The following is a 15138-nucleotide window of genomic DNA, read 5'->3' as shown; positions in this document are numbered from 1 at the left end:
ACAAATAGTTAATTAATTTTCTAATTGTTCAACTAATTGTTTCAGCTAATCTATTTTCATATTTTTGGTTTGTGCGCAAAAATCTTAATTTGTAAAGTAGTTATCTAATAATAGAAGTGGAATGAAAAGTATAATATTTTCCTCTGAAGTGTAGTGAAGAAGTAGAAAGTGGCATGAGTTTAAAATACTCAAGTAACTGAGCTAAGATTTGTACATGAGACTCTGGCAGAGCTGTTCGCAAAATATACAGTAGCTGCAGCCCTCCTGCCGACTGATACCTGGGTTTCTTAAACTTACCTCCCAGCAGTGTATTTTGTTAATGTGCTTTTGGCTTTGAATGTTCCTGTACTGTTAATTCTGTTGAGATTCAGGTGCATGTATTTCTTATTAATATGCTTTTGGCATTGATTGTGTGCATGTGCGCTGTAAATGTTGTGGAGGCACAGGTGAATATAGTTATATAGTTATTGTGCTCTTTTGGAAAGCTGTATTGATAAAGTTAAGACACAGTTCTATTGTGGATTTAATTGTACTCCCAGTATGGATGATTTTTGGATTCAGCTGAGGGAAACGTAACATCAGTGAAGTAAACAGCAGCGATGAAACCCAGAACACGGCACTGCTGTCACTGTGTGCTCTTGTTCTCTATGACATTGGCTCTATTTCCTTGTTGTTGTTTTTTTTTACCAGTGCTTTCAACCGCTCATTATACTGTGTGACCTCCACATTCACAACATCAACACAGAGCCGCTGCAGTTTTCAAGCTGCCCGCCCCCCGCCCATGCTTCCCCAAAGCCTCAGTCATACTGTACATTGTTTGTTGATCCCGTCTTGTTGCTTTCACAAAGCCTGGCAGCAGCGGCACTGACTTCAGTGCTGCTGTCGACACTTACTGACACAAGACAATGCAGCACGCTGGAGGTGGTGACCGCAACTTCCTACCCTGCTCCTCTTACGCTCAGCCAACAGACGCAGACTCTTTACTCAGCACCAGCCAGGAATACATTGCATCAATATTTGCATCGCTGTGAATCACATGATGTAAGATGTTCAGAGGTGTCAACACTGCTCCATTGTTGTGTAGGACGACAATATTGGCAGTAAAAACCTGAAATCAACCACTTGAGGCTGCAAATTTTCTTCTTAGATGAAGAATGTTTGAGTTGTGCTGAACAGATGAAACATCAACCCTTTGACGGAGAAAATTGGCCTGATTTCTTTGAAAAGCATGGAAGAGTGACAAGCAACACAGGAGGAAAAGGCCCAAAAATATCAAGAAATTCATTAAAAAAAAATAAAATAAACAAGAAAATTTGTGGAAAATATTTAAAAAAGTAAAACAAAATAAATGGCCCAAAAATAGCAAGAAAGTAATTTTTAAAAATACAAGAAAATTACCAGAAAATATTACTTTTTTAAAATGTAAACTAAGCTGAACAGATACATTAAAATTTACATTAAAATATATCGGAGAACAAGAAAATGACCTCAAGAGAGAGCTCAAAAATATTTTTTCTATGACATAATTTTGAATACATATGTAAGAGAATTATAAATATAGTTTTTTGGACATTTTTTGTTAATATCTTACAATTCACCCTACTCGTTTTCAGGTCATTTCCTTGTCACCTTTTCTAAAAAAAAATCAAAATTTTGCAACAAGTTGCTCTTTATATTTCTTTACGTGTTTGTTTTACATGGCCTTTGATGAATTTTGAAGAAATGATGCGTCATGATTTCCCATGTTAGCACTATGATAATTACAGTGACCGGCCTCAGGGCCATCAGTTTAATGTTCATCATCTGAATCTCAAGCAAGACACTCAAGACTGAGTCAAGCAAAGAGACTTGTGTTTTCCCTCTGGGATGATTCAGTGAAAAAGAACAATATAATCAGCCAAACTCATCATGTTTTGTCTCGGGAGTTCACGTTATCATGGACCTCTGAGGAGAACTAACAGAAACTCCACAGCTTTTATTCCATCTGCGTTCAGGTGACTAAACGCAGACAGTAGTCATTTTAAATTATATTTTAATGACTTTGCCTTTTACATTTTATAATAACACACGTATTGATGTCTGTTTATCTATTTTATTTTATTGCTATGTGTTTGACCTTATTTAACTTTAAATTGCTGCCGTTCTGCGACCTCTTTGTTTGCTAATCTGTGCTTTTTGACATATAACAGGCTGGGTGTTGTTTGTGGATGGAGTAAGCTGGAAATGAAATGCCCTCATTGGGTAATAAAGTTGTCTGAATCTGAATCTAAAGAAACATTTTATACTCTGCCCCAGAAGGCTCAAAACTTACCAGCCAGCCGGTGGTAAGAAGAGCAACTGTAAGCTTTCATCACCTGGATGTACGTTAAAAAAGCATAATAATCATCGTTTGTTTCTTGGATTGGATTAAAGATGTGCGGATCTTGTTTTGTGAAAGATGCGTAGGCTGCGACCATGTGACAGCATGACTGAAACTCCACCACCGAGGCCTGGCTGCAGAGCATGACGCCATTTATGTGTCATTTACTGAGCTACTAGGGATTTCCCTCTGAAATGATGACTGATTGGAGTGTAAATGACATGTTAGTTTCCAGGTATGACTGTTTAATCAGGTGGCAGAGATCGACTTTGATCATAGCAAATATACAGATCATTGGGTCACCTGAATGTCTTTATAACATTTGGTATGTCGAAATATGCTGTCTCTGGGGCAAGATCTGAAGTTAGGATTTTATTACATTGATTTATGGATATTTATGAATACCACTACAACCACAGAGCATCCAGTATTGTGTATGATGCCTGTGTGTTGTATTTTAACTGAGCTTTAATCCAGAGGTAGAGGGGGCGTCTGTTTTTGAATGAGGTTCCCTTTAAATTTTGAGTCAAGACCCTGCTTCTAAAGTCTTAGAGCAAAGTTCCCTTGGATCCTTAAAAAGTCTTAAAGGGCACTGAATTAATTAATCTAAAAATAAGGCTATAAGTTGAATTAAAATGTCTAAAATCTTCAAAAAAATCTTAAAATGTTCACATTGCGAGTAGGCTCTCTTAAATCCTTTATTTGTCCAGACTTGCATTTTAAAATCTAAGAATAATTGGTCACAGTTTGGAAAAAATAAACTGGCATGGCTAAAACTGGTACAAGGCAATGTATTCAAGGCTCAATGTATTTTTTCCACAACTTTGATGGGAATCAAGGCAGTAAAATCCCACAGGCAGCGTAAAAAAACACAAATCACCCAGAAAATCTGCCAACAAACACCAGGTATTTTCCAAAAAATGTTTTGTGACAATAGAAATTTCATCAAAATGATGTCACTTAATGATTATTGGTAAATTGATCTTAAATTTCATTCTGATATGCATGAAAAACAAATTAAAAACTCCTAATTCTAACTTGCTGTAAGCTAAAGAAAGTCTGCAGAGGATCTGCACTTCATTTACATTGATGCTCCTATTCCATATATGACAACTAATGTCCCTGATGACTCTGCCGTATACCAGCACCAGTCACGATGACTGAAATTTCGTTTCTATTTTGAGTCCATCTCCAGGTTCTTCCACTTAGTAGCTCCCTGTTAAAGGTTGTGCTGTTTGCCGAGCTGCTAATTAGACCTATTTTTAGTGATGCTGCAGCACCCAATATCACTGTCTGCCCTCTACCTGCAGCTGCTTCAATAAACTGTGCAACTGAAGGAAGAATTCGTGTATATATATATATACATACATATATATATATATATATATATATATATATATATATATATATATATATATATATATATATATAGTAGTCATCCTTTCCATGCACGCTACTGCAAGTGTTTATGTAGCTTACACTGCTACATGTAGCTGCATGCTTATGTCAGGGCAGCATGTTATCTTAGTTGCCAGTGTTGTTAACGTCTTCCTGATTTCGGATCGTATTCCTGCTGGAACATGTGATGTTGTATTCAGAAGCTTTTATTGGTGATTTGTCACAGGAGAAAGTGCTACTGTACTTGTACTGTACGTGATTCTCCTGCTGCATACGTGCACACATGAAGCTACATGCTAAGTGAAACATGTAATCCTGGTTGCCAGTGTTGTTAATTATTTGCCAATTTCGGATCATATTCATGCTGGAATATGTCGGTTTGTGAAGATTTTAGGGAGGAAACTTTTCATGGTGATTGTTTACCAGTAGAAAGTGCTATGTTCTGTCACAGTCATTCATTGGCAGCAAGTACACAGCTACGTGTAGCCACATGCTAACATCAGGGAATCATTTATTCTGGGTTGTTGATGTTAATTTCTCTCTAATTTCGGATCATACTGCTGCTGGAACATGCTCTGCTGTGAACATTTTGGTGTAGATGTTATTATCGGTAATACAGGAGAAAAAGTAGCTATACTTCATTACAGTCATTCCCTTGCTGCAAGTACACAGCTAATGTAGCTACATGCTAATGCCAGGAATTGATTGCCAATGTTGGAAATTTCACCCACATTTTGGTTCATATTCCTGCTGAAAGGATTTAGGTTTAGAAGCTTTTGTTAATGATTTTTCATGGCAGAAAGTGCCAGCATATTTTGTTACAGTCCTTCCTTTGCTGCAAGTACACAGCTACTTATGATACGGGTGACCCGGAAACACTGAACCATCATAGCAGACTAGGCTTTTTTGGTAGGGGGACTTAAAGAGACAGCTACAACGGGGCGTCTCAGACAGGATGTGAATACAGGTCTTCCAACATACAGTATTTGGAAAATAAAGTGTTTTTGACCATTAAAGAGTATAAACATGCTCTAGTGGAAACCATATATAATGCAGAAAATCACTGATGTAGTAGCGGATTTATGATGCAGACTGACATAAAAGTGGGCTCATCAGAAAGAAAAGTGCAAAATAATTATAATAACTTACAAACCGGGTGTTTCATTTGTAGAACAAGAACTCGGTAACTGACCTACAATCAGAAGTTTCCTCCTATCTGGCCAGCTGCCCTAAATCTTTCAGCATTAGTCCACTATTTGTGCACACAGAATTTTAATCCTCTCTAAATCTGCCAGAGAATGGTGTCAAAGTCCCATTTTCTCTGTTTGATGCACATTTTAAAACCATGCAGGGTTAAACTACTAATGGATGGCCACATATCGTATCATACTAGTAACTGAAACAATGATTTACCTAAAAGACTGAATCCAAATCAGGAATGGATTTAGTCTTCAGTCTTGAAACCTAAATAAATTAGCTTTATTTTATTCAACAACATGGGGAGAAGTTAATGAGCACAAACGAAGAAATGACCCAGAGGTTAGCAAGAAATCTGTGAAAAGTACAGGAAAATTACCTTAAAGTTCAAATCCAAATAAACAAAACATGATCAATTTAAAAAAACAAACAAACAAGAAAACCTGAAAAAAAAATGCATAAAAATTATAATAATTCTGTAAAATAATTTTAAATATATAATTCGGATTGTTCACTGGACATTTTTCCTTAGCTTTTTTTTTAAATGTTGTCTTCTACGTGTACTGATCTCTTTTTTGTCTTTCTTGTTTACTTTGCCAATAATAGTGTCTTCTTTGGTGCTCATAAATTGCAAATTTCTACTTTATTTGAAACAATTTGTACTCGAGCTGAACCACAGAGGGACAGATTGTGAGGATGATGTCATCTAGAGACAAATCCTGATGATGCCAGACTTTTAATAATAGAACAACTGCTGGTTACACGGTCATGAATTTACTGAGACATTTATGTTCAGATACGACTGAATTTAAACAATAAATACCATGACTAACAATTTAATTAAAACTATGGATTGAGACATAATAATAATAATACTTAAAAACAGTTGTTTACAAAGTACTTTGTCAGACAAAGAAAAGGCAAATAAAATGACAAAGTAGTGGACAATACAAAAATATAAGATAAACATTATGCTCTTCTCCCGACCTCCTGTCCTCCTGTTTTCATCAGTCCCTCCAAAATTCTCTCTTTTCTCCTCCTGCAGCTCCTCAGTGAAAAGATCAGCGGGGCAGAGGGGACGAAGCTGGATGAAGACTTCATGGAGATGGAGAGGGTGAGTTCAGTACATCATGCGTCTGCTCAGCGGTAAACACGGTCTCACGATGGTGTTGCAGTATCTCTTATGTTTTTTTTTAACATCGTTGTCTTGCTCTCATTAGAAAATTGAGGTGACCAACAAGTCGGTGTTTGACCTGTTGTCCAAAACACAAGAATACCTCCAGCCGAACCCAGGTAAAAAAAAAACCAAAAAAAAAACTAAAACAAACATGGATCACATGCGTTACTATTTTCCACCTGATTATATCATTTTTACCATATCTGGCATATGGAGAGACAATCCGTGTTGGTGCTTATCAATGTAGTATATTGAAAATAATTCAATTTTTGTTTTGTTTTTTTCATCTAAAAACACAGAGGCATCATGACAAAAACCTGGCATTTAAAGGCTTAAAATTCTGAAAATGAATGAATATTTTATAATTATGATTGAGACGGATGTTGGTTAAAAATATGAATTTAATGAAAGCAGAAAATCATATTAATGAATAATATTTTTATAGCCTGATTTTCAAAAGTGCGTTTTGTGTGCAGAGCGGTATGAGTGTGAGTATTTGACAACGGACAAAAAATAATACTGTATAAAAGTCAGTGTTGCTGCTAATCATCAGTAAAAAAAAATAATAATCTACTTAGCATGTAGTATATTGAAAATAATTTATTTTTGTGTGTGTTTTTTTTTTTTTTTAATCTAAAATCATAATGGCATCATGACAAAAGCCTGGCCTTTAAAGGGTTATAATTCTAAACATTAACGAATATTTGATAATTATGATTAGGACTGATGTCGGTCAAAAAATAAACTCAGTAAAAGTAGAAACTTCATATTATTTTTTTATATTTTTTCAAGCTTGATTTTGAAAAGCGCATTTTGTACGGAGAGCGACATGAGTGTGTGTGATATTAAAGCGGGGCCCAAGGGTTAAACACTTTATTGTTACACTTTATTATCCATCGTTCTCCTCCGCAGCCTCCCGAGCCAAACTGAACATGCTGAACACAATGTCGAAGATCCGAGGGCAGGTGAAGACCACCGGCTACCCGCAGACTGAGGGACTGCTGGGCGACTGCATGCTGCGCTACGGCCACGAGCTGGGAGAGGACTCCGTCTTTGGTAACCATTAGAGCCCGACCGATTTATATCAATCGGCTGTTTTTATTGGCCGATATTGGCCCATGACACATGTATCGGTATCGGCTTATAAATTGCACAATATCAAAAGTGTATTTTTAACAGAACACAGCGCAGAAAAAGATGCTCAGACTAATGTATAATTATCGATTTCCCTCTGAATTCTACTGTTTAAGTGCACTAATTTGCACTGATATCCTGTTTCCATCACATATCACTGTCACAGGTATTTGCTAACAATCTGAGGGATAATTGCATTGCATAACTGCATATAATACCGTCCGATAAATCAGAATTTTTTTTGCTTCCCAGAATTGGTTTAAACATCTGCCCCAAAAATCCAGTATCAGATGGGCTTTATTAAGCATTGTCATATTCCAGGAATGCTGAGATAGTGGCTGAAAAGACAAATATTTTAACGAGTTAATATTTAAAGGTGGAGTAACTAAAGGGACAAGTAAGATATGTCTTTCTTAAAAAATTTAAAGTTTGAATCCACTAATTGTAGGATTTTAAATTGTAGTATTAAAAAACAGTACTGTACCTCCCATGTGTATGTTGTCAACAGAATGTATTTTTTTGTTTGCCTCTGTCCTTACTTTTTGTTTTTAATTATTTAACTCCCCCCTTTTTAAAATTTTTTTCCCACACATTTTTGTTCATTCTTTTTCATTTATTTATATATATATATATATATATATATATATATATATTATTATTTTTTTTTTAATCTGTTTTATTTATCCTTTTTCCATGATGGAAAGGTCTTCATGTTGATTTAGTTATGTATTTTGAATTTGTACATTCACATACACCAATAAAAGGGGAATTACAAAAATAATTAAATAAATAAACGCATACATACATACATACTTACACACATACATGCATTTATGCATACATGCATACATACATACATGCATGCATAAATAAAGAAAAACAACACTGTCACAGATACACCTGTTCAGCCAAAATAAAGACTTGGTTCATGTCTTCAGATGATGTCTTTGTTTTCAGCTCTGCTGAAAAGGCCACAGGTTGTGTAATGTGCTTTGTCTCTGTCCTGCAGGCTCTGCTCTGGTGGACATGGGTGAGGCCATGAGGCAGATGGCAGACGTGAAGGACTCCCTGGACATTAACGTCAAACAGAACTTTATTGACCCTCTGCAGAATCTACAGGACAAGGACCTCAAAGAGATCACGGTACGTCAAAGCAGCTTGTAACTGAGATTTTACAGAGTGAAACACAAACTAGAGACTGCGAGACAGTTCATCATTTTCTACAGTTTAAAGTCTCACACTCAAATTCTAAAAAGTGTTTGCAACAGAGGGGAAATGTGACGACACTTCCAGATTGTGTCAATAACGGTTTGTAATCTGCAATCAGGCCAAAACATTAATTTCATTTATGATACAACTTTGCCATTTTACACTGAAATTAATTTTGCGTCCTCAGACAGCAAGAAGTTCACACACAAATTAGACATACAATTACACAAACAGCACATACCCATAACAACACGCCAAACAGTCATAACTGTGGAAAACATCAAAATAATATCCTCAGATTCAGATCTTAATTAGCAGCACGCTGATTTTGGTTTAGCAACAGATTAGATAGACTTTATTGGCCCAGTGGGAAATTTGCCTTGGAATTCAGTGTCTGCAGTATAAAAAAAAAACCATAAAAACGACAATACATACACAGTGAAATACAACAATTAAAAACAAACAGAAAAAACCCAAATACATTCATCCATCAGTTGCATATACCCATCATGAAAATGCAGGCTAATAAATCTACCTTTCAAATTGCAACACGTAAAAAGAGACGCTTTAACTTTTTCTCCCCTGCTGATACCTCAAATCTAAACCTCTTAACAATCAACATGTGAAAGAACCAAAAAAAAACTGACACTAAACACTGAGTTTGCTAAGTTTTCAGTTCTGTCCGTGAAATCTCGAGTCATAAACCTCACCAGCTTTAAAATAAAATGCATTTGCTCCAAGTTCCATAATGTGAATTTGGATTTTGGGTGATGAAAATTCAGTTAAAGTATTAGTTCTGCACACAGACGTCACATATCTTTGCCCAAAAAAAGAGATATAAAACAGAATCTTTATTTATGCATAAACTGCATGTACATCATGTACATGTTACTGTTATTGTTAAGACTGTGAGATGATGCCAATACATAAAAGGTCATGAGGTATTAAAAAATAAAGATAAAAATAATAATAATTAGCATTGACAAGTTCCTGTCTGTTTGCAGCACCACCTGAAGAAGCTGGAGGGCCGCCGGTTAGACTTTGACTATAAGAAGAAGCGTCACGGAAAAATCCCGGACGAGGAGATCCGGCAGGCCGTGGAGAAGTTTGACGAGAGCAGAGAGCTGGCCGAGAGGAGCATGTTCAACTTCCTGGAGAATGACGTAAGAGGACACAACTTCTTCTTTTTTTAAATATATTTTATTTAAAACATTTTTCCATTGAGAAAAAGCAAAAACAAAAAACAGTGTGCAGTGTTTCTGTGGTCATCCTATGATAAAATTACATTAAATTATGAAAAGTGCATGAAGACAAATATTTAACTGAAAGTTAAAGTCAGTGAAAAGTCCTTGCAGCGCTGAGGTATAATAAAGGAACTGTCATATCTTTTTAAATCTCCTTGACATCTCATATCGAATTTTTCTCTATGTATAAGGTTTTAGAGAACTCTCAGATACGTATTTAGAAGATAAAATTAAATAGTTTCAGTTTATTTCTTCCAGCTTAATCCAGTTTAATCCAGTTATTTACTGTTTTAAACGATAAACATTTATATTTAAAGCCTTGCAAAGCCTTGATTTATTATTTTTGGCATGATATTTTTGCTTGTAAAACCTAAACAGCTAAGTCACCAGTATTTACCTCACTTGATAATCCTACGTGATAAAAATGTGTTTTTCACAGCTGTTTTTTCACTGTTAAATATTTCAGACTGCAGCTGTCAGAAAACACATTTCAGCTGTCAGTGTTGTCGAACTCTCTGCAGAGTTTTCCTTTTGCTGAAAGTTAGTGCTGAAAACTTCTTGAGTAAGCAGTCAAATCCGACTCTGAGGTCGGAGTTTTTCGGTCATAGGTCAACACGATACTCAGGGTGATTCCCAGGAGCCACTCTGAGACGCGTGATACATTTCAGGCACAGATCTGACCTCATCCCAAACATAATACACTCACAAAGTTTGTCTGGTGCAACTGCGACAAAGTTTGCTGAGAAAGATTTTACATATTTCCTAATTTGTAGACATCCAAAAAAAAAAATGTAATAACAAAAAAATAGGTCCCCATGGTCATGGAAAACCTTAAAAATTCAGAGAATTTCAAAATCACATTTTTTAAGCCTAGAAAAGTTGTGGAATTAAAAAAAGATTGGAAGTTTTGAAAAATCAAGGAATTTTGTGTGTGAAATAAAATTGTCACGGTATTAAAATTATAACATTTTTATATTTAAAATGATGTTCCGGAACAAATAAAATACCTATTTTTATTTCTTTTATTTTCAATACTTTTTTGTTTGTTTTTGTTTTTTACTTTCATTTTTTGCTAATTTTCAGGTTGTTTTTTTTTTGTAACTTTTTTTACTACTTGCCCCCTCGTCTTGTTAAGTTGTTTATCGTGTATTACCCACTTTTCTGAAAAAATTCAAACCAGTTTGCACTAGGTGTTTTTTCATTTTTTTAATGTATAAAACATTACAGTGTGTGTGTATTATGATGTTTTATGATGATAATGACCATAAATGAATGTAAGGGGTTTTTTTGTAACGAGTTATGTCACTTTGCTGGAGGGTGAGTTATATGGAGGACTGAAACTGACAAATTCAAAAATAGTTGTTATTAAATAACCGAAAATGCCAAAAAATACCAATAATAATTTAATTTCCCATTTAATTTTCCATTTTATTCATCAATTTATTCATTTTCATATGTATATTCTTATTTATTTATGTACATTTATTTGAATTTCCATATTACATATTTATTTAATCATTTTTAAATGTATTTATTTAGCTGTTTTGTGTCAGTCCTCCGTACAGTTAATGATTGCGTGTTTATTTGTGTCCAACAGGTGGAGCAGGTGAGCCAGCTGGCGGCTCTGATCGAGGCGGCCGTCGAGTACCACCGGCAGTCCAGTGAGATCCTGGAGGAGCTCAGTGGAAAGCTGCAGAAGAGGTGAGGAAGGACACACTTCACTTTGCTGGTAGTAATTACTTTTCAGCGTCTGTCCCCTGTGGGACAATCACAGTCTCACTCTGGTCCTGCTGCTCAAAAAGTCATTTCCCTCATTTCTTCGTCATTTTGGCAGCACACTGACTGCGTGTTGTTGTTTTTGTCAACACGTGGGATTAAACCGAGAGTGGCCATGACTGGTGAATGACTTCTTACTAACTGTCTGAATGACACAGCGAATGAGAGACTTGCAAAAGTTTTTTTTGTCTCATATTCTGCACATTACTCAGTACAAACATGTTTTTTCTGTAATTAAAAAATAAGCCAAACTTTTGACCTGTATCTCCTTAAAAAATTCTTCACAGTCAAACTCAAACACCAAACCTCTGCACATTTTCATTTAATTTACATTTTTCACATTTACATTTTGTTCTATTTACATCTCAGAAAAAAAGTAGAATTGTAAAAATACATGGACATAATGTTATATTTAAGTATGAGACATTAAATAAGATATTAAAGCCGCTTCAAGAACAATAGTGATAAATACTGTAATGCCACCTGTTGTGAGGCCATTGTGTAACGAATGACAAAGTGTTATTGTTGGAAAACAAAAAGCGTTGTCCGTGTTTGGTCAAAGAGTTGATTCTGAGTTGCGACAAACTGTTTCAGTCGCATGTTTGATGATGGATGAAATGTTGAGACGAGCTGCATGTCGGTAAAGAGGTCTGAGCAAACATTTTCAAAAATATGGGCGTGCATATTACTGTAAAAAAACCAACTTTTTAAGGAAAATAATTTAATGCACATCATGTAGCTGAAAGGTATTCAAATAATAGCGTAAATTTTTCCTCACTGTAAAATGTAAAAAATGCTGTTCTCACTTGAGTTGTACTGCTGAGTCACTATTCACATTAAATCATTCAGTGCCAAATTTTGGTTCCTGAGTTTGCATGTGAGTGAGAACGTCAGGCTCAGAGAGGAAGCAGTGGGGCTGCAAACGGCCCAAAACTGTGAGGCTGATCTCTGCAGCACTGATCTGCAGAGTTTCAGCCTCTGGTCTGTTTTCTTTTCTATGTTATTTTAGAAAAAGTCTAGTATCACTGCTGTTTTTGTTTTTTTATGACATACTTATTCCATATATTTGTCTGTGGTGTCTAAAGGGGAAGAGACTCGTGATTGTAGAGATGATATTTTAATTTATTTTATTTTATTTTGTCTTTTAGTATTTTAGCTTTTGTCTTGTTTGTCTTGCAGATATATTGGTTATTTATGTCTTTTAATATATATTTTGATTTTGACTGGCAAAATTATTTGAAATGTACTGCAAACTGAAAAGCTGTATGAAAAAAAAGTATAGACAAAAAAATAATTTTTGTTTATTTCTTAGTGGTATGAACTGACAGCAGTATAAACACAGCTGGGAACTTCAAAATACTGATTTGTTTGTCCAATGAAACATGTTTTTTTTTCACCTCGCCATCTCGTCTCCTCAGGATATCCACAGCCAGCAGCCGGCCCAAGAGAGAGTTCAAACCAAAGTCGATCCGCAGCAGCATCGAGACCCTGGACAACAGTCAGCACAACGGCCTGACCTACAGCTCCTCGCTCAAATCCACCGGTACACCTGACACACACACACACACACACACACACACACACACACACACACACACACACACCTGCCTTTCATCAAGCTGTGCTTTTGCTTTGTTTCCTGTCATTTTCTCTGTCAGCCCCATCCTCACTGTTCGCTTTGAGTTGTGGTGTACACTTTTGTTTCTGTTATCCCTTACAGAGATCCAGATCAACCACACAGTCAATGGCAAAAGTAGGTATTTCTTTGTACAGTGTTTAGGTCTCTGCTCATGCGTGCTCCCCTCCACCTGCTATACTCATGTCTCTCATGTATGTAAAGTGTGTGGATCTCATGTAAACATGTAACATGTAATGCACTCAGTGTGTCTCTCGTGCATCTCCAGACGCAGATTAACATGCACACTGTTTAGGAATATTTCCATCTTTTAAAACCGACAGCAAACGTCTCACTTATTTCCTGTCCGCCAGCGTCCTGACGAACCATTTCTGTCTGATTGTTACTACATGAGCTGTCTGTGTGCTTTTTAACCCTTTAGGGCCCGCTTTAATATTACACACACTCATATCGCCCTGTGCACAAAATGCGCTTTCCATTATCAAGCTTTAAAAATGATTATACCTTAATATTATTTTCTACTTTCATTGAGATAATTTTTTTTAACCAAAATCAGTCCTAATCATAAATATAAATTAATATTTAAAAAAAATTAATAAATATAATTAATGAATATCAAATATTCATTAATTTTCTGAATTTTAACCCTTGAAATACCAGGTTTATGTCATGATGCCACTATGTTTTAGATCAAAAATAAACACAAAAAATGAATTATTTTCAATATACTACATACAAAGGAGATTTTTTTTTAATCATCACAGTCTGGGATATTTCAGTAAATAGCAGCAACATTGACTGTGACAGTGCACCTAGTGCAAATAACATGTAACATGTGACATAAAATTATGTCATCAGGTGGAAAATAGTAAAAATGACACATTTTAAGGCAAAAAAAAGAAATAATACAGTGCATGTTTTTTTGCTTTGATGGTTGTAGGAACAAAACTTACAGTTTGAGTAGTTTTTAATGGCGCTTTTTTTTGCGATTTATGGTATGAATGTAACAATTTAGTACACGGTGTATTTTAGACTCATTGTAGGAGCTGAGCTGGAAATTAAACAAAAACACACAATCTTGCCAAAATTTCTGCCATATGCATGAACACAGCCAAAATTATCAAAAATAAATGAATAAAAGGTGCTTAAAATGCACCAAACAGTCCCTAAAGGTTAATAACAAAACAAATCTTAAGTGAGCATAAAACAAACTCAATAAAAGAAGACTGATTTGAATCAGCTATAGAAACATAATTCAACTTGTGTCTTGATGAATTGATTTTAAGTGGTTTTCCTTTTATGATCCTGCTGTTACTGTGCAGTTAGTGTGGTAACAATCCCCAGCACGCATGTTGGTGCAAAGTCTCGTCCATGTCTGAGGAAACATTGCTGCCCTCTGCTGGTAACAGACAGATGCAAATAGTGTGTACGTGCGGTGCAGAGTGATCCACTGTAGATTAGAGCTCTGATTGGGCCCAAAAAAATCAGGCCTGATCCTGCGTGAACCTGCACAGTTTCCTGAACCACGGCAGCAGTTTTTGGCCGGATTAAGGAATTTGTGCTATAAAAATGATACTATTACAATAGTAAATTACATTTTCTATATTATAAAATACATTTTTTTAATATTAATACGTGTATTACAAGCTAAGGGAGTGTTTCTTTGCACCACTTCTCCTTCCTCTTCTGTTAGTTTGTCCTCTCATGCATGACAGCTCCGGCACAGCAGACAGCGCCGCTCAGTGCGTGTGGTACACACGGCGATGGCGATGCAGCGTGCAGATGTTGATCATCACTCTCTGCTGATTGTTATTTCCATCTCTTTCACTGCTGGGGAGGGAGAAGCAGAAACTGACAACCAACTCTTTTTCTCTTTCTCACATTTTCCGTCCCCCTCTCCACATGTTGCGTCTCTTTTTCTTTCTCTTTCCCTCTTGAGTCCAATAAAACTCTGCCAAAGTGCCATTCAAGCATGAGACAGTTCAGTAAAAATATTTAGAAAATAAAT

The 15138-nt window shown here is 35.8% G+C and overlaps 1 protein-coding gene across 4 annotated transcripts in view; it reads left to right on the top strand.

Annotated features, from left to right (window-relative positions):
- The window catches only part of sh3gl3a (SH3-domain GRB2-like 3a), a 38393-nt gene that overhangs the window by 17225 nt on the left and 6030 nt on the right, over positions 1-15138 (top strand). For 2 of the 4 annotated variants that reach the window (XM_088084004.1, XM_042490290.2), the window contains exons 2-9: positions 6000-6068; positions 6175-6247; positions 7044-7187; positions 8275-8408; positions 9479-9637; positions 11316-11419; positions 12913-13037; positions 13215-13247. In XM_088084004.1, the coding sequence (XP_087940130.1) occupies positions 6000-6068; positions 6175-6247; positions 7044-7187; positions 8275-8408; positions 9479-9637; positions 11316-11419; positions 12913-13037; positions 13215-13247 (841 nt within the window). The remainder of the gene's footprint in view (positions 1-5999; positions 6069-6174; positions 6248-7043; positions 7188-8274; positions 8409-9478; positions 9638-11315; positions 11420-12912; positions 13038-13214; positions 13248-15138) is intronic. The other 2 variants (XM_088084028.1, XM_042490299.2) reach the window with 1 other exon arrangement.

Source organism: Plectropomus leopardus, chromosome 1 (assembly GCF_026936395.1).
Source record: "Plectropomus leopardus strain MGB_pleo_1.0 chromosome 1, ASM2693639v1, whole genome shotgun sequence".
Lineage (NCBI taxonomy): Eukaryota > Metazoa > Chordata > Actinopteri > Perciformes > Serranidae > Plectropomus > Plectropomus leopardus.
The sequence above is the reverse complement of the archived record's forward strand: the minus strand, read 5'-3'. Positions and strand labels throughout refer to the sequence as shown.